The 19,283-nt window shown below is 45.8% G+C and overlaps 1 protein-coding gene across 8 annotated transcripts in view; it reads right to left on the bottom strand.

The window, feature by feature from the left end:
• SMARCA2 (SWI/SNF related, matrix associated, actin dependent regulator of chromatin, subfamily a, member 2) overlaps window positions 1–19,283 on the bottom strand; it is a 179,595-nt gene that overhangs the window by 103,584 nt on the left and 56,728 nt on the right. For all 8 annotated transcript variants that reach the window (XM_059411931.1, XM_059411934.1, XM_059411932.1 and 5 more), the window contains exons 13-19: window positions 17,780–17,880; window positions 16,397–16,544; window positions 12,818–12,981; window positions 11,371–11,437; window positions 10,594–10,704; window positions 7,731–7,973; window positions 6,208–6,321 (exon numbers count right to left, since the gene is read on the bottom strand). In XM_059411931.1, the coding sequence (XP_059267914.1) occupies window positions 6,208–6,321; window positions 7,731–7,973; window positions 10,594–10,704; window positions 11,371–11,437; window positions 12,818–12,981; window positions 16,397–16,544; window positions 17,780–17,880 (948 nt within the window). The remainder of the gene's footprint in view (window positions 1–6,207; window positions 6,322–7,730; window positions 7,974–10,593; window positions 10,705–11,370; window positions 11,438–12,817; window positions 12,982–16,396; window positions 16,545–17,779; window positions 17,881–19,283) is intronic.

Here is a 19,283-nt window from a genome sequence, read left to right as displayed (position 1 = left end):
AGACGGCTAACCGACTGAGTCACCCAGCAACCCCTGTAAGATAATTTTTTCAATGGTCACAGGCAGCAACCCCCAGTATTATTCCACAAGTGAGAGCTGTAACAGCCCTAGGTTGGCTGCCACTGACCTCTGCTTTTCAGAGACAAGAGACTACTTCCTGTGCGGATGGCAGGTGGGAATTGGATGCAACTTTATGACCACCTCAAGAAGGCAAAGAAAGCCTCATGGGCTTCCAGTTGGACTATCAAAAAAAAAAAAAAAAAAGGGAGAAAAAAGTCCGATTTAAAACAGTTAAAGGGAATTCACGTGCCCTTGGCTTAGCACACACCTGCAATACTTCTAGAAGGTTCTTAATGCATAAATCTGCCTTGATTATTTCCCGGTATTATTTTCTTTATTAAAAAAATCCCTAGAATACAAATGTGCAATTTTCATAATAAACATCAGATAAATGCCTAGAAATCTGCAGAATGTGATTAAAAGTAAATCAGCAAGCTGCCTAATGTTTAATAAACTGATTAAAAATGATCAGGTTATTTTCAGCTCCGAGGGCCAGGGCGAGTAGGTCACAGATGAAGAGAAGTTGAATATTCATTCAATTGTGGCTTCAGAAGGAACCTGTCGGGCCAGATGGAACTTGTTTTAATGCACTAAAGACTGGAGAAAGGGTCCTTTGCAGAAAAGTTAAGGGAAGCAGGTGACCTTTTATACACTTGTTTTTGTTTCTAATGACCTTGGCCAGAGGGGGAAAAACAGAAATCTCCAAGTTTAATAAATAAGAACACACTTGCTCCAGGCTTTCTGTTCCAGATGCCTGATCATGTCCTATTTTTAAAGTACTGCGACTTTTTCGAGAGCTGTTCACTCTCAAAATGAAATCTGATCACGGTGAAGAAGAGCGTTGGACAACTTCAGACGCAACCAGTAGGAGCATAAAAATGGCACCAAGGCCGGCGCCTGGATGGCTCAGTCAGTTGAGCGTCTGACTCTTGATTTCGGCCCAGGTCATGATCTTGGGGTCGTGGGATCAAGCCCCACATCGGGTTCTGTGCTCAGTATGGAGTCTGCAGGACTCTTTCCCTCTGCCCCTCCCGCTCTCTAAAATAAGTAAATAAATCTTAAAAAAAAAAAAAATGGCCCCAAGGGTTAATATCACTGAGCTCCTTCTGTTGACCAGGACCTACACGGAGTGCTTTATGTCACAAGACAATGTCATGTCTGTATTTTATACAGACCCTGAGCCTCTGGAATTTAAAAGACCGGCTCAAAGTGATGGGGGTATTTAATGGTGCGGTTAGAACTGGAAATCGAGTCGCCGAGTCCACTCTCCTAAGCTCTGTGCTGAGGATGACTTAGGAGACATTCAGGCTTTGCCACGCTCACCGCCATCGGGGGGACTCTGCAGGAAGGGATGGCCCCACTGCTGGCTCTTAAGTGCGCTGGGGCCCAGCAGATACAGAATTAGGGACGGCACCCTCAACCCCCTTCCCATCAGTCAGTCAGTGCTAAGTGCTGGAGGGGAGGGAGTATGGGAAGTAGGAGGCACGGATGATGATGCCACGTAGATAGGGATGCCAAACCACACCGCCCACGGCACACTGGTCAACAGAGAGGCGAGCCCACCCCGAGGACCTGACAGCAGCTCAAGACTATGGCGTGTAGTATATTACCACTTTCGGAATAGTAAGATTACATATCTCAAAGGCGGAATAGAGTAATGTTTAATTACATCAAGCATTCCAAATGTCTGCATCATGAATGTACAAGTTGCCCATCTTGGTGAAGCTGATTTGTTGTTTCTTGCAGGTCAAATCAAAATTAGGACCGATTTTAGGTAGGTCAGCCTCTAGTGAGCTTCTGACACTGTACACCTATCTTAGCATATTCAGGCATCTCTCTCTCCCCCCCTCTCTCTATATATACACACACACACACACACATACAGCCATCTGCAAGTCTAGTTGGTTCTTGATTATCTATGAATTAACAAAGTGGACAGTCAGCATAGACAACCCTAAATGGGAGCTAAATCACAAGATCAATTTTTATTTAGTTTACGTTAAGTTTTACATCCGTCCTTTCGTTCGAGCTGCCAATCTTTCCTGAGTTCAAGGAATGGATTTAATGCTACAGCCTGGTGGTGGTGTTGGGGTACTGGGGGGATGGTACCTTCCCTTGCCCATTAGGAGTGTCATCGGACTCATGACATTATTAAATCCTCATCGATAAAAGCTTGTTTTTATTAAATACTCATCCATGAACACTGCTTTTGCTACAGAGCAGAGCTGCACTCACCCAACTTTTGACCCTCCTATGGCTGCTTTAGTTCCACCTGAGCACAGTCCAGCCACAAGACAGAATGACCGTGTAGGACACAGAAAATATATTTTGTATTTTTACAAGTTTTCCTAGCGTAAGACTCAATAATAAGAAAAGAAATGACCTAATTAAAAAACAAACAGATAGGCAAAAGACTTGAGCACCATTTCATCAAGGAAGACATATGGGTGTCAGACAGGCAAGGAAAAGATGCCCAACACCAGTGGATGTTAGAAAAATGCAAATTTATCCCAGGATGCCAGTGCACACCTGCTGACATGGCTAAAAAGGTCAAGAAACTGATGGCAGCCGATGAGGACTGATGAGAACGAGGAGGAAAGGCAAGGCTCAGACATTGTTGGTGCAACCACACGATGGTTCCAGAAGTTTCCTACAAGGCTACGCGTGCATTTCCGATAGGATCCGGCAATCCTGTCACTGGGTCTTCACACCAGTGAAATGAAAACCTATGCACCATGGGTACAGCACATGCATGCATAATTGTCAAAAACCAGAGGAAATCCAACTGTTCCCTCCGTGGAACGGACGGACCTACTATGCTGCGTCCATAGACAAGAATGCTAACTCAACAATAAAAAGGAGACAACCGTGGCTATGGGCAACAACTTGAACGGAGCTCCAACACAGTACACTGAGAGGAAAAAACCCAGAAGCAAAAGGTCTGATGACAAGATCTGATGTGTGACTCCATCCCTGTGACATTCTGGAAAAGGCAGAGCTACAGGGATGGAGAACAGATCAGCGGTCAGACCAGGGCAAGGGTTCCAGAAAGGATGTGACTAAGAACAAATAGCACCAGGAACTCTGTGGAGGGGTCCTTGGAGGGAGAACTGTTCTGTATTTTGACTGTGGGTGTGGTTCACACAATTCTGCATTTGTCAAAGCCTACAGAACTATAGACCCCAAAGAGTGGATTTTATATGTAAATTTAGAAATAAAGTTAAAAACAAACAAACAAACAAAAAACCCAAAAAACCCCCACATCCTTAATGGGTGGCTTTTCATGAGAGCATTTCAGAATGACTGCTCTGCAACAGTTGGCCTTCTTCCTGCCATCAGCCAGAATTCCTGCCCAGGCTCTTAGCGAGGCTGAGAAAGACACACGCGTTGTTTGTGGCCGTAAGCAGATGGTGGCAGAGGAAGCTCCTTAACCCCCAAGGATGATACTTCAGTGGCCAATGTCTCTCAGGTAAAAAAAATCCTAACAAGACAGAAAAAGTAGAGAGAATGCCGGCCAAACCACACCAACAGCTACTTACGTGGGCAAAGTGGTGAGTTCCCCGACTGCCCTGGAAAGGCTGGTGAGCACACAGGTGGGGGAGGGGCCACCGAAAGCGCGAGGAGGAGCAGAGCATGAAAGAGAACTTGAGAGGAAAGGAAAGGGGAACTAGAAGTCGGGGCAGCGGGAGCTGACGCCGAGGAGGAAGGCAGCAGTGGCTGTCGGCGTTGAGAGCTGACACACACCAAGCTTTGACTCAGGGGTCCTGCATCCACTTAGTCCTCTCAATGATTCCATGAGGCGGGTGGTATTTCTCTGCCAGTTCACCGGGAAACACGGAGCCCCACTGCATTCACTGATCGATGCCAAATGGTTAGTAAGACACAGGGACGGTGACAGGGCATGTGCACTCTGACAGGAGGCCCATGATTTCCACTCCACCGAGCTCCCTCCATGAAAGGGAGCTTATCCGTAGATAATGTATCACATACGGGGCTAGATTAACTCAAATACTCAAATACTCAAATACTACCCTGGGTATTAAAGAGGGTAAGTATACTTTACGCAGAAGATACTGCGCTATAATCTAACCCTGATTTTTTTTTTTAAGTGTACCAATACTCAGGGGGCTCTTTTGTGAATGGAACAGTGGAATAAATATTTTAGTAAAGCAGAGAATTCCTTTGTGATACAACTCATCACCCCATGGTCCTTAGGCTGGGCAAGTCTGGATTTTTATAGAGTGGATTTTCTTCAAACTGGGCATATTTCCAACTTGTGATGAGCTTTCAAAAATCTATCTCTATTAGCCAGTCCTGGAAATTAAGTAACTAAGATGAAGACGTTCTAAAGAATGAATAAATGAAGGACTTTAGTTAATTACCCTTGATTTTTATACCTCTGCTAAAGAAACAAAGGAGCCCAGGACACATTAAACCGTTAACATCTGTCTCTATACCTTGCAGGATCTCTTGCTGGGAAGTAGTTCAAGGTGGCCACAGGACCACTGGACCATTCCCCAGTTTATTCAGTAACTAAGGTCCTCCCTGAACAGTGAGAGGGTCACCCAAAGACACCGAGACCATGGGAAGTCAAAAACAGTATCAAGACCACTCAACCCAAGATGCATTCACTAGAAAAATAAAATACTTAAATACTTAAATATTTAGGCTTCTGCTGGGATAAGCATGATGTAAGAACAGTACTTAAGTTTAATTTTTTTCCCCTGACTGTTAATGAACAGGGTAATCTGGAACCAAATCCTCTCTTGATAAGGTGATCAACTTTGTATGCTCTCTTGTCAACTGCTACTTAAGAAATGAATAGGATGAACCAACCTGTACAAAAACCAGAGTAATGGCACAGAAAAAACACAGTGACGTGAAATACACATTTCAGAACTGGCTCATGTACAGAGAAAACTCAAATCCACATCTCTCTCCTGCCACAAGTAGTACACAATGCCCAACAACCTATCTTGAAGAGAATAAAATTTAGGGGTGCCTGGGTGGCTCAGTGGGTTAAGCCTCTGCCTTCGACTCAGGCCATGATCTCAGGGTCCTGGGATCGAGGCCTGCTTCGGGCTCTCTGCTCAGCAAGGAGCCTGTTTCCTTGCCCCCCTCTCTGCCTGCCTCTCTATTTGTGCTCTCTGACTCTTAAATAAATAAAAATAAAATATTTTGAAAAAGAGAGAATAAAATTTAGAACTCAGAAGGGTGTGGTTCCAAAATATGATCGGGAACATACTAAACTAATACCCGGACCAAACCAGAAAATGTGGAGCAAAGGGCTCAAAAGTCATTCTATAGCTCCGAGAAGTCAGGGTGCTACACACCATGTGAAAATTACCTGCCTCAAGTATTCATGGGGACTTAGCTTTTATGGTACAGATCAAAAACCACATCCGAGAATAATTGGATCATGTGTCTGTAATTTGAAGGAACTCTGTTTTTCACTTATTATCCAAAGAGTGACGTCATAAGCATTAAATACACTTCTAGGAAACCTGGTAAATGTTTACGAGGACTTCTGGTGATGATGTAAGACCCAAACTCATATCCTCATTGGACTCACTGGCAGATCAATTCCGTGGTGCCCGCAAGAGTGAACTTCACGAGGTTAATAACTTAAAAAAAAAAAATCCAAACTTAAAATATAGTGTTAAACTAATACAACTGAGTTAATGTAAGTGTGAGCGAAAATGTCAGGAGACTCGATGAATTTACTAACTTCATAAAAGCCCGCGCCAGAGCTTTAGGGAAACCAGGCCGAAAATGTTGAAATTTCCCTTCTCTCTCTCTCTGCATTCAAACCTCTAGCTTCTCTCTAACAAAAATGTCCTATACGGCATTTCCAAGATCCCTGGGACTAAAACACGAGCTGGTTGTTTTTTGCTTCTGCCTTCGGCTCAGGTCATGATCTCAGGGTCCTGGGATCGAGCCCCCATATGGGGCTCCCTGCTCAGGGGGAAGCCTGCATTCCCTCCCACTCCCCTTGCTTATGCTCTTGCTCTCGCTGTTTCTCTCTCTGTCAAATAAATGAACAAAATCTTAAAAAAAAAAAAAAAAGGAAAGAAAAGAAAGTTTCAGATGCAGGTACTTGGGAGATCAGCAGGGAAAGGAACCATAGCTTTGGAATTTGCAACATACTTTCTCGGGCAGCTGGGACTCAACTTCCTTCTTCAGCCTCCTCAGTAAAAATGGTCTTAACACCTTATGTAGACGCCTGATGATCAATATAGTTTCCTCTTCATTTAAGTCCACCTACGAGAGAACCTCAGATGAGTCGGACATTTTTTTTAATGATATTTCACAAAATAATGCTGTAGGGTTACATTTATTAATTTGCCGTGATATGTGATTGAAATTTTTATGTCCATTAAGGCTAGGTCTTTACCTGTTTTGCATGCCTCAGAATCCTCTTCCTACGTGCCAAGTGGTAATAAAATGGCGTCTAAATGGGCGTCTTTGTCTTAATGTGGAGTTCCATGGAAAAGGGGCCAGAGCAACCAGTCTCCCAGCTCAGACATTTTTTGGATAGGACTGCAACAAAGCCTTACTGAAGACTGAGACAGAACCCAAGGAGAGGGGCAAGAGTTCATGTGTGCTTCCTCAAAGTCAAAGCCTTAAGTTAGGCTCTTAACTTGGATTGTCTCAGAAGCAGAAACACCCCAAGGTGACAAGGCCTGAACAGGAAAAGAAGAGAGTGGGCCCAGTGGATGGTGGTGGGTTTCCAAGCCCCTGTACCTCACTCTTCCTTCCCTCTCCCCTTATCTTGGTCAGCCCTCTTTTATCTGGAACCTTCTCTAGAACCTCTGGTCACCTTCCTCTATGAACCTCTAGGGGGCAGACTTGATTGACATTACTTTCTACAAATGGGCAAGCCAATGAATTACTGACAAAAGGCAAAAGTCCCTATGATGTACTTCAAAATTAAAGTGCTGAATAGTTTCAACATAAATGTCCTGAAAGCCTTTTAAGTGACTTTTCATTCCCACAGTTAAGAAACCACTAATCAAAAGGACAGGAACCCATTCCTTTTCTTGCAATGGCCCGTGTCTTCCTTCCATAAATGAGCTCCAAGAGAAGACAGATGGTGGACAGAATAATAAGGAACTTGAAAATGGCTACTCCGGATTTGAGGAGTATTAATGTAGACATAAAACAGGCTCACACTAAAATTGGGGGAAAAGTATGTACAGAAAATCAGCATGAGCTAATTCAGTTTCACATACAAACTCTTCATAGGGAAACAGCTTAAGGAGAAGCCCAAGTTTTACAAGGAAATATGTATGTGCTTTAAGGTTTGTGTTCAGTTGGGTCGGTTGATCTGGTTAAATTGATTCAACAAATCTCTCTCCATTCGTCCTCCCTGTAGCCCGTACAAATAAGGATTCCATCAGTCAGGATCATTCTCTAGTGGCCTGATTAACATGTCGGGAAAAGGCCAAAGATCCTAGATCCTAGGACCCTAGACCCATCACTAGATCCATTTTCTCAGGGCAGGAAACACCCCTGGAAAGAGAACACACGGACCCACTGATGAGTTTTGTAAAGTGAGCGACATTGCCAACCACCCTACAGGTTTTCTGGGGCTCTAACACTCCCAGCTTCTGGATCTTTACGTTCATTTCATTGCCATAGAGTGGAAGATACAAAAGGTAGACCAGTACCCTTTCTCCAGTCATGGCAAATGGGGCGTTAAACCACTGTTCAAAGGTGCTGCAGCTCTTGAAAATGGTGGGGAGGAGGAAGTTAAGGAGGGCCCAGAGTTCCGGGAGCTTATTCTGCAGTGGGGTCCCAGTCAAGAGGATCCTCCTGGGGGCCACATAGTGAGTGTTCAAGACCTGAGTCAGCTTGCAGTGGTGATTCTTCATCCGGTGGCCTTCATCCACAATCATGTATTTCCACCGAATCTGTAACCCAAGAGGAAGGACCAACATGAGATGAGCAAGAGGAAATACAACCACCTCCAATAGGCAAACCGTGGTGTGGAAAACCAAGGAATTCAGACTTTGTGCGTAATAACGGTGTGACTCTCCTTCGTGATAATGGGATGTCAGTGCCAATGCTGCTTAGGGGTCATGTGATTCCAAACTGCTCTTGCCAAAGAGGGGAACGTGGGCCCAAGATGAAATGGTTGGGCCGGGACTGGCTCCTGTGTCTCCTGAACCAACACTCCCTCTGTTAATGCTAGACCATGACGGCTCTCCCTGATTCAGTGCTCATGCTGCCTCGGCTCATAGCAAGAAGAGAGGAGAGCTCCCCACTTGAAGCAGAAATTAGTGACCGATTTTCCAAGATGGCGTCAGTAGGTACGTACAGCTGAGATGCTCTGGCTTCCTGCCTTTGCTTCTATTGTTATATTGTTAGGGCCTGGCTCAGCTCAGTGTTCTTTTTCTCTTCTTAATTCGAATGAGTTGCTAACATTTAAAAGTTGGAATATTTCACACAAAAATGTGAATATCCAGCTTCTCTTAAAAAAGTAAGATCTGGCAACCTGGAGTCTCTGGGTTCTGACCAAGGTCCTCGCTGGCCAGGTCTCAGATCACTGTTTTCAGAGAGCTAAAGTGAAAGGATATACTCACTGACAGTGAAGACAATGCTAAAATATCATTCCTCTGATTCTGCCAGAACTTTGGAATTAAACACAATCTCCTTTCCCATCATGAGTGCTGCGTGAAAAATAAAGAAAGGCCACATAACACAATCTTCCTCCCTAATCTGCACACGGGCCTCTTCCTCTCTCACAACTTACCCTTCAGCCCTCTTCAAGGTCACTGGTCTCAGTTTCTTTAAGTGAGAACAATGTGGAATGTCCCACTAAGCCTATTCATTCCCTACAAAACAGTGGCAATGGCCAAGAAAAGCATCTGGTGTTCAGATGTCCCTGGATCCTGCTCCAAAGCTCCCAGACAGGGAGGAGGGAGGTGAGCGCGGGATTCTAGAGGGTTCTGCCTTCCTCATTAGAAGTGACCGTAAAGTCGGGGGAGAAGAAGTATACCATCAGTCAGGCTGGGATGTTTGGGTAAAAGAAACTACCAGAGCTTTTCTTATTTTAATTCTTCCTCCACTGCTTCCAAGGAAAGTGTCCATGAGAATGAAATTATATGGCCAACTACCCCCCAAGCTTACCCACGGCATGAAACGAGGCCACCAGATACAAACGTATTTAAGTCAGCAGTCAAAATCCACTTTCCTGATTTAGCTTAGGACCTAATAAACAAGGAAATCAGAGAGGACTTCGATTGTGCTAATCTGCTCATTTACCAATTAGGTCTTCCACTTGAACACAATTCCACTACCCTTTTCCATAGCTTCATTCCTCCAGCAACAAATAAAAGCAATTCATCTCATTACCAGGCATCTCTGATGAATGCGGAAATACAAATGCAGAAGATGGGATAGGATTTTTTTTTTTTTTAAGGCTCTCTGATGGACAAACCCACATTCCCAGAGTTCTACCAAAAACATGTAATTTCTGACACTGCCAAGTTCCTCTCTGGGAACGAGGAGCAGGAACACGGCACTGTCGCCAGTGCCATCTCAATTATTAAACCTCCCCTGGGAGCATACTTCCTGCAAGGGAGCACCCGTGAGGCCAGGAAGGGAACTCAACAGTTCCCAGAGCAGAGGTTTAGTGGGGAGAGAGAACAGACCCCAGAAACAGGAATTCTGTTCTCTTCTGGCCACCGCTTAGTTTCCGATTATAGCCAATTCCAAAACACCACAGGGTAGGAGAAATCACCAGAGGAAGAAAACTGAAGTTTCTGTGTTTGGTCCCACGAAAGAAGGTATTCTGAATGAATGCATTAGGAGGCCAGGCAATAGAAATCAAAGAACAACTTTCTATTTTTTAGCTGAAGGACAACTTGGGACGTACAAATTAGGAGACAAGCGTGTCGCAGGTAGAAAACAGCTCTTTCTCGGCTTCGAGTGAATAAGCACAGAAACAGCCCGGAGCCATCCGTACAGTGGCCCATTATTTCACCAGAGGAAAAAAACCCAACACAGGAAGAGCAAAGCCGCAGCGTGGACAACTGTTCACACGGAGAAACCATATGGAAGGGTGCCTACTCATCTTTGGAGAGACAAAGGCACAAGAGGAATGAAGTCATGCTGCTGACAATAACCCAGGGCAACAAAAACAATTATTTCTTCCACAAGCACGTTCAGGGCTGCTGGAGAGAGAAGGAGCTGCGCAAGGAGCGCAGGTGAATTTTTTTAAGAGATGTAAACTCATAAACTAGGAGAGGCTCCATCACAGAACCAGGATTGACGACGTAGGCCAACAAAAGAAACAAAACAAAATGAAACAAACAAAAAGCATGCCTAAAATTAAAACCCATTCCCAAAATATAGCTGACTCTGAAAGAGAAAGAGAGAGAGAGAGAGAGAGAGAGAGAGAGAGGGAAAAGCCTCTAATGATCAAATTACCCCAGTGGGCATGACCTGGGAAATCCTTTACACTCCAGCGCGATGGTCCATCATGAGAGGTAAAGGAACTTTTTTTTTTTTTTTTTTTTAAAGACATACCTTTGCAAGAATGTGCTTGTCTTTGATAATGTACTCGTAAGTAGTCAGGAGGACATTGAATTTGCCACTCCGCAGCTGGGGGACGAGGGAGCGACGCATGGCGGGGGTGCCCTGAATGGAAAGAAACACACACATACATATATGACCCAATGCGAGTAATGTGTGCATTCTGCCTCACTGTTCACAGCTTAATGGAGCCCAGACCCGTGAGCGCGGGCTGCGTCTCTATGCATTACCGTATACGGACCCATTATCCACAAAGAAAGTGCCTGGCAAAATCGCGCACATCTGGACACTTTCCAGACCCTTCTAGGCAGGCTTTCCCCCTGGAAACTGAGGGAGGGGGAAGACGGAGAGGGAAATTACAGCAACCCCGAGGTGGCGGGGAACCCGCTGCTCGGCTGAAAGGCTCCATTTCCGTGGGAGCAGGCGGCCCAGGCGCCCCGGTAATTGGCGAACTTCGCAGGAACAGCGGGCGCGGTGGCGGCGGCCCGCGGAATGTGCGGTATTTGTCATTTGTATTACTCTCATCAGAAACCGCGCAATATGATAATTAACAATTTTCTTCTGCATTTCACTATCTGAAAGTAATTATGGTTTATTACAGTAATCTTCTTGGGATGATTAACTCACACTGTTTGGTACATGATGTACATGACAAAACTTTACAACCAAATACAGTTCACAGATGTGCATATGGAATGAAGAAAAAAAAAAAAAAGAGGAGGGTCTATTTTTTGCTTTTCCACATTTATATATAAACACAGCGTTCCAAACCTTGTAAGAAATTTTCACCACAGAAGGAGCCCATTTGTCAAATTCATATGTCCAGTTAGACAGAGTCCTGTAGAACAAAGAAGAAAACAGAGAAAACGACATTGCTGTTGCGATCGGCGGTTAAAAAGATGTCCTTATTCATGCTCAGGCCTCACCTTGAAAGGGGAGAGAGAATAGAAAATATCTCAACTACAGGATTCTTGGAAAGGCGTGGAAATAAGAGATAAGTGGGAAAGAAGCTGGGCCCAAAGCATGACAAGTGTGTTTGTCAGTTTCTAAGAAATCTCATAAGAAAAAAGAAATAAATAAAATTTTAAAAATGCATAAACATAGAGAAGGGAAAATTAAAAAAAAAAAAAAAACAACAACAACCCTTAATTGCAATATTGAAAACAGCAACTGCCAGAGTGATTTGGGGACTCTTGAAAAACAGCCATGTAAGTTCACAGAAAAGTTGAGTCAGGAAAAAAAATAAATGACAAAAGCACATGAAAATATTAAATAAATCTGTCAAGAGGGAACGGGGGAGAAATAGGGAATGCCTTTTTTGTTTTTTTTTTAAATCCCTGAAAGCATCACCATAATACGGGAATCAGAACATGCAAAATATATATAAAGAACTGAATATATACTTGAAATGTAGATACAATACCCAGGACGTCTAAATACTACAGATTTGGCTAATACAGATTCCGAAGGTCTGCGAACAGTTCTCCTTTAGACAAAATTTGCAAATGCGAAACCAGAATCCCTCTGCTCGTCCGTCTGTTTTGCAAGGTCCAAGTCTATCTTAGCACCGAGATCGACAAAGATCTCAGCGACTGGAACTACGACCTAACACCAGCTGCCAGAGCCCTCCCGGGAGGGCCGCGTTGAGCAGGTCTTCCTTCTCTCAGGCCCAGAAAAGACCTAGGAGGAACCGCGCAGGCTCTGGGCACTGAGTGGAGGACAGGAGGACCCGCGCTTGCAGAGCAGCGGGATCACGGACGTCAGACTGTCCGTTCTGAAAACGGTTTAAGGTCAAATTCACAGGTACGATTGTGACCCAGATTCTGCTCTAAGAGATACAGTCGAGGCAGATTGAAGAAGTCATACTTTTTTGAATATATGTAAGCTTTTGGAAATGGGACAAGGGGAAAAAAAAAATCCAAGAAATCTTTAAAAAATAGGAATCAAAAGCTTTCTGCCCCGTGAGCCACTTAAGGTGTGATGCGGGCTGTGAACTGCGGCCTGATTATCAGGGCTGATGAAATCACTTTGTCCTGTGGTTAAATAGCCATTCAAAGAGGCCGGGGGTGGGAAGCGGAAACCTGAGTTCAGAGCAGCAGCTTCTGGTGATCCCGCTATAGGTTACAATTCTGCCTTAAATGGAAAACAAGGACAAGCTCCTAATAGGACAATCTATAACCTACGGAGAGATAAGTAAGGAATAAATGACTTTACTTACGAAAGGGGAACAATGATGAGATAGGGGCCATTGAGTCTTTTGTGCTCCATCAGGTAAGTGATGAGTGCAATGGTCTGTATGGTCTTCCCTAGCCCCATTTCGTCAGCTAAGATCCCGTTCAAATTGTTATTATACAGGGAAACCATCCATTCCAGGCCCTGGAGCTGAAATGAAGAGTAATTGCTTCAATTATCCAAGATCTGCACAGGTAATTAATACTAATACAACTCAAGTGAGGCTGCGACTTCTTAACTCCTCGGTGCTATATGTTGGATTTCCCACAGTAGGAAAGTGGGGGGAAGCACCAACACAAAAAGAATTTAAAATATGAGCCTGTAATCATCCCTGCTGCTTGGCAGGTGCTAAGTGTTAATCAGATTTAGAAATGACGGGCTGTAGCATACTGGTGGGATTTTAAGCAGCTTTGCTGCTCATCCCTACTTAGCATTTCACAGTATATGACATTCCAGAGTTATTATAAATGAAGAAAACCCAAACGAAAATCCATTCCAACCACTCCAAGAACAAAAAGCCAATGTGAGGATTAGAGACAAACAAACCAGAAGGCAGGTTTGGCACACAGATCAGAGATCATTAGACACAGCCTTCTTGGCCATGAAGAGCCTTCCCAGGCCGGGATCCCCTCTGCCAGCAAGCGGGCTGACCAGGGAGCCGGGCCGCTGCGGGGCCCACAGGACGGGCCTCACGTGGGAGCGGCCATGGGGGCACTCCCCCGGGGCACCGCAACGGAAGCTGATGGCTGGAAACATGGATGACATATTTTTAAAGGACGAAAGGCCTGCACCAGAGACAGAGCTTTGTAGAGTTCCTGTGTTAAGTACAAGAAAGGCTGGGGTGAAAATACAAAATTGTTCCCCTTCCTTCTCCTCCAACCGCCAATACCAATACCACCACCATCACACAGATGTTGAGCTCAAATGGCAGGAGCAATTCAATATACTTCTGTATATATGTGTGTGTGTGTGTGTGTGTGTGTGTGTGTGTACATATTATAAAATACATATAGCTATCTGTGCATATTATATATTATGTATTACATGTAAGTGAATATGCATAAATACACAAATATATAAATATGCATGTCTGCTGAAGTTAATTTAGCTTGCTAATTAAGTTATGCTCAGGGAAATGTTAATTTTAATTTGTTTTATGTAAGAACCAAGTGAGTAATTCAATTATTTTCAATATTTATTAAATGACTGCTCTGCGCGAAGAACCATGCAAGGGGGTATAGCAGATGGACGCCTGCCCATTGCGCAGGAGGCAGCCTCCCTGCAGAAGCTTGCAGGCCAAGAGGAAACAAAGGCAATCGCATATCCACAGGCACCGAGAAGGGGTTCAAAGTACGTGGCACACATATGAATACGTATCATCTTATTTAAAATTGTTCTGGCACGCACGTTGAGTTGCAGCGAGCAGAGATTTTCTTGGGGAGAGCCCTGCGACGGTCTGCAGAAATACTTCCACAGGCCACTTAGGGTACCTTGTACCGCGCAAGACTCCGAATCATCCTAAAGGATTCTGCAGGAGGACAGCAACGCCAAGCGACGGGAGAAGCAGGAAGAGCTCCGAGGGAAGGGGCCGCCGGAAGCGACTGCAGACTGGAAGGGCGGCGGGCCTGCCCCAGGATCCCAGACCACCAGACCTTTAGGAAAGTCAACTAAATGCCAGAAACATCTGGATAGTCGTGATGGTGTTTTGTTTTGTTGGTTTTAGATTTTATTTATTTCAGAGAGAGGGAGAAGATGAGAGACAGAGGGCATGAGAGGGAGGGAGGCTCAGAGGGAGAAGCAGACTCTCTGCAGAGCAGGAAGCCAATGTGGGACTCGATGCCGGGACTCCAGGATCATGACTTGAGCTGAAGGCAGTGGCTTAACCATCTGAGCAACCCAGGTGCCCTGATTTTTTTTTTTTTTTAATGAAAACTGGCCAAGGGGCTGAATTTTGCATTTGTGTTAAACCCAGATAAAACAGAAGCATAACCTGGCAGCAGAGGAGACCAGAAATTCATGAAAACAGTGGGAGGTGATACGGGTTTCCCCAGACCGTGAAGGGGTGGGTCTGGGGAGCGAACCAGACATGTGTGGCTTTCCCAGGAAGCCGTGGGGAGACCCCCCACTGGGTCAGGGTTACGTAATTATTAAAGATACGCGAACCATCAAGGAGCGAGGTGGCAGAAAGCTTACTCGTGGACAGGGTGATCCAGGCAGGCCCCGAGCCACAGCTGGAATCAGTTTGTGAGAAATGGAAAGGATCTCATGGGTCTGATGCGGGTGGTCAGAGGCTGGGAAGGAGGAAGTCAGTGGAGCAAAAGCCCAGAAGGGGACTGACGTGGACGCATGCTCAGGAAGTCTACAGGCAGCCCAGAAGAGGAAGCTCCCAGATGGCAATGGGGGACACAGGGGTTTGGAAAGGCAGTGAGGACAAGTGATGAGAAAGGCTTTAATTGCAGGAGGAAATCAACATGGTATTAAGCGTGATTTAGGTCCACAGGCCTGGACCCTTCACCCCCACGCCATGGCAGCCAGCCCAGTGCTGGCAGTGAGGGGTTTAGGGGAGCCAACCCATAAACTCAGAGAACTTTGCATATACTTCCTAAATTACAGGACGTTAATAGGGGATCTATGGACATAAAGCTGGGTGGTCCAAGAAATTTGGGAAATAGGAAGTCAAAGTGATCTCACTGCAGGACGCTGACACACGGTCGTCCATTACAAGAGTCGTGAATGTGCTCATGAACACCAGGGATTACCAGGAGGGGTCACTGCCACGGTGCCCTTCTGTCTGGTTAGCTCAGGATTGTCCTGGGTTATGCTTGGTACGAATAAGAAGGGCCCTTATTCACTCTTGTAAGCATCCAAATCCGGAGTAGTAAATTACATGACAGTCCTACCTCTGGATGATAGTATTTCCTCGTATTCATTTGACCATGACCCCATTTTCCTTTTTATAAGGGACAGCTCATGAACCAAGTGTTCCAAGGAACACACTTTGGGAAACGCCAGAGTGGTAGGCAGTAGACAATAGGAGCTGCCCTTACTCCAACAGGTCAAATGAAACGTCTGTTCTGTTTACAGTGGGCGTCTCATCAAAGCTCACCACTTTACTGTGTCTTAAAAAAGGCCATACATGTAGTGGACAGCGGCTCCTAGAAGCTGAATCCATGGCATTAAACTAGACCCACCACCGAAGTTCTGGAAGAAATGCTTCATGGACTATAAGACGAGGCACCTACGTTCCCTATACTGGGTTTTCCGCTGTGAAGAGATCCACAACATCAAACCGTTCTAACTGCTAAGCCTGTATTTCTTAGAACACGAGCCATCCTAAATTCACGGAAGGGAACTTTCTAGGGGATGCCCTCATATGATGGAAGTGTCTCTAAAGCAAGAATTACAGGCGCCACAGAGAATCATTATATCTTAAGCAACATGACCCCAGAGGCCTCTCCACCATCAGACACCTTACGCAAGCCACGTACGCATGTGTAAGACACACACGGCCCAATGTGAGGTGAGGGCCATGGCTGCCCCAGAGGGCCCGACCCCCACCAGTTACCTGATAATGCTTCAGGGTCCCATTAATGAGGAGGGCGGACTGCTTCTCCACGCGCTCGGAGATGGCATGGGCCACTGTGTAGTAGGACTGGGAGCCCCTGGCGCTATACTGCATGCTGTACTCGTCGTCCACGTCCTGCTTGGCCGTCCTGAGACACAGAGAGCCGAGAATCATCCACAGATCTCTGGGCGCACGGATGGAGAGCCAAGCCCCGCTGTGCGAAGTATAGTTTACTGATCATCTCCAGTATGTCTTCTGGTTAAAAGACAGGACTGGGAACCCTCACAGAAAGTGAGCAAGCTGGAGGTTAATTCGTGTGCCTGGGCCCTGGGAAAGGTCACAGAGTCAGGACCGGCAGGCAGGCCCACCTGACCTCCAATGACTGATCGGAGCAGGAACTGCATCCCTGCAGATGACCTAGTGGCCAGGGAGGCCATCCTAGGCTCTCCAGATGCAAAGATAAACCCTATCCACAGCATGGTGTCTAGAGCTTGCTGGGCACGAGAGGGAGGGAGCAACGTGACCACAGAGATGGGAGAGGCACCAGCCGGCCTCCACTTCCTCCGCATTGCTCACGGGCTGGTGTTCAACTCCACGGGCAGTGAGGAGCCACTGGGCAGTTCTAAACCTTCAGCGGACCCAGAAAACAAAGTCTCCTAGTGTGGGGCCCACAGACCTCGAATCAAAGGAGAAAACATAGGTGTCTGGGTGGCTCAGTCAGTTAAACGGTTAAGTGTCTGCCGTCAGCTCAGGTCATGGTCCCGGGGCCTGGGATCGAGCCCTGTGTCAGGCTCCCTGCTCAGCAGGGAGTCTCCTTCTCACCCTGCCAGCTCTGACTGTGACTCCCCCTGCTTGTGCTCTCTCTCAAATAAATAAAACCTTTAAAAAAAAAAAAAAAGGAGACAATATCATAATGCCTATTTTTGCTTTTTTTTTTTAATCTCATTACTTTAAAATTTTCTATTTTACATATCATTTCCCCCAAATATCAACCTTAGAGCCACACAAGCAAAGAGCTGACATGGAGAACGGCCCTAGTGAAGACTAGATCCGGCACTCGGACTCGGGGAGGAGGACGAGGTGCTGAGAGGTCCTGGGGTGCTGCGGACAATATGTGGGAGCGGGGGGCTGGCTGGCAGCGGGGACCTGGGTGGATCGGCATCTCTCACGGGCACTCCTGGGTAAGTGCTGATGCCACTGAGGAAGGTGGGAAAGCCGAGCTCCAGAGGCAGGGGGTGACCTCTGATGGCAGCGTTTCAAGGGGAACGTGGCCATGAACTTGGTCGCCTTCCTTCCTCAGACAAAGTTCTCTGAAAGAAAATCCATACAGCACAATTCTGGGGACACGCATTTTCACAAGGGAGAAAACTGAGTGATACGCACTCAATGATCTGCTTGGCATCCTTCTCGGAAACCTCTTCACTGTTGGGATCCAGAAGTATTTTCTCTTCCGTGTCCTGCCGACTGGACTCTTCTTCCTCATCCTGGGGGAAGGAACAAAGACACAGGAAGGATTCCATTTTAGGGACAAAATCTCTAGGATTGGCCTTTTCTGAAGGGAGACTGAACGGTGTTCAGCTTCGCAGAGTAAATACGACGTAGGGAAAAAGTAAATTTAACACCTCCCTAAACCAGGCAATACACTGTTCCATTTCTGTTTAAATCATGGAGAAGAGAACAGAAGAAACCCTTCGAGGATCTGTTAGAACCCTTGCTCCCAATATAACTGGCAGATGGGTATTTATCATTGGTTATCAAAGACTCTGACAGACCACACCTGCTCACTCTTAGAAAAATTCTACAGCCTAAGCCAGACTTAGAGGCTTACTACTGCCCTTCTCATAAAAATGCCCCCCAATAATTTAGCCAAGGGGACTTGGATGACCCCCATGCATTCCAGGTAGTGGGGCTGGAACTTGAAACCCGCTGCTTTGGGACTACTTCACAGCATAGATCTCCGAGTATTTAGATGAAAGCTGTCAGTAACTTGGCAAAGGATTCATTACAGGCTCCTCTCAGCCACATACTACGTTCTGCTGATCTGTTGGAAAGCTTTGCTACACAGTCATTATGCCCACGGCCAACCAATGCTGTTGGGAGCTAAACCCTCCAGACTCACCGGTGGAATTTCTTTAAAAGCAGGTTTTAAGAGATCAATGCTTTCCCATCACTCTTGGATGAAGAAATGGGAGTGGACATAATATTCCTGCTAACAACCAAACCTCAGGGAACGGACCACTGAGATGCTGGGAGGTGAGGTGAGGAATCAGTTTGGCTCCTTTGTCTTCCAGGAAAGGAGTGAGGCTCTGAGTAGAGACGTGGCTGTACATGAGTGACAGACCCGAGATGAGGACTCGGGTTCAAATTCATTCTAGTCCCAGCTGCCCGGAGCTGTGTGCGGATGTCTGTCCTGGGCTGACACCTGCGGGTTCAGCAACCCCTGTCCCTCCCTGGCTCTCTGACCCAATGACTTCCAGGGGATCTTTTGGTTTCTTCCAATGGATCATTTATGGACCCATTCATCCAAGAAACATTTTAAAAATTAATTCTGGAAGCTTCAAAGACCTCAGAGCCAAAGCGGCCTGTAAAAAATAAATAATACGCAACCCAAAGCAGCTGTTTTTGCTGGAGCCTTTTTCTTAAAACGTAACTTTTTAATTTCTCCTCTTTGTAAAAGTTACCAAGTGTTCACAGTAGATTAATTTAAGGGAAAAAAGGGAAGGTTCTGCAAAATAGAAGAAAATCACAATTGTCTTAGAATTCTGGTGAGTGACCTGACTGGTAGGGCGGCTTCGCCTTCTCTGTGGCCACGGTGCTCTTTGAACCAAGATTCCTCGAGGCTGGTAAACAGAATTAATGGCTACCCACAAACAATGCTCTCAGCAAG

The sequence above is a fragment of the Mustela nigripes genome, chromosome 9 (assembly GCF_022355385.1).
Source record: "Mustela nigripes isolate SB6536 chromosome 9, MUSNIG.SB6536, whole genome shotgun sequence".
Classification (NCBI taxonomy): domain Eukaryota; kingdom Metazoa; phylum Chordata; class Mammalia; order Carnivora; family Mustelidae; genus Mustela; species Mustela nigripes.
This window is presented reverse-complemented; position numbering and strand designations above follow the sequence as displayed.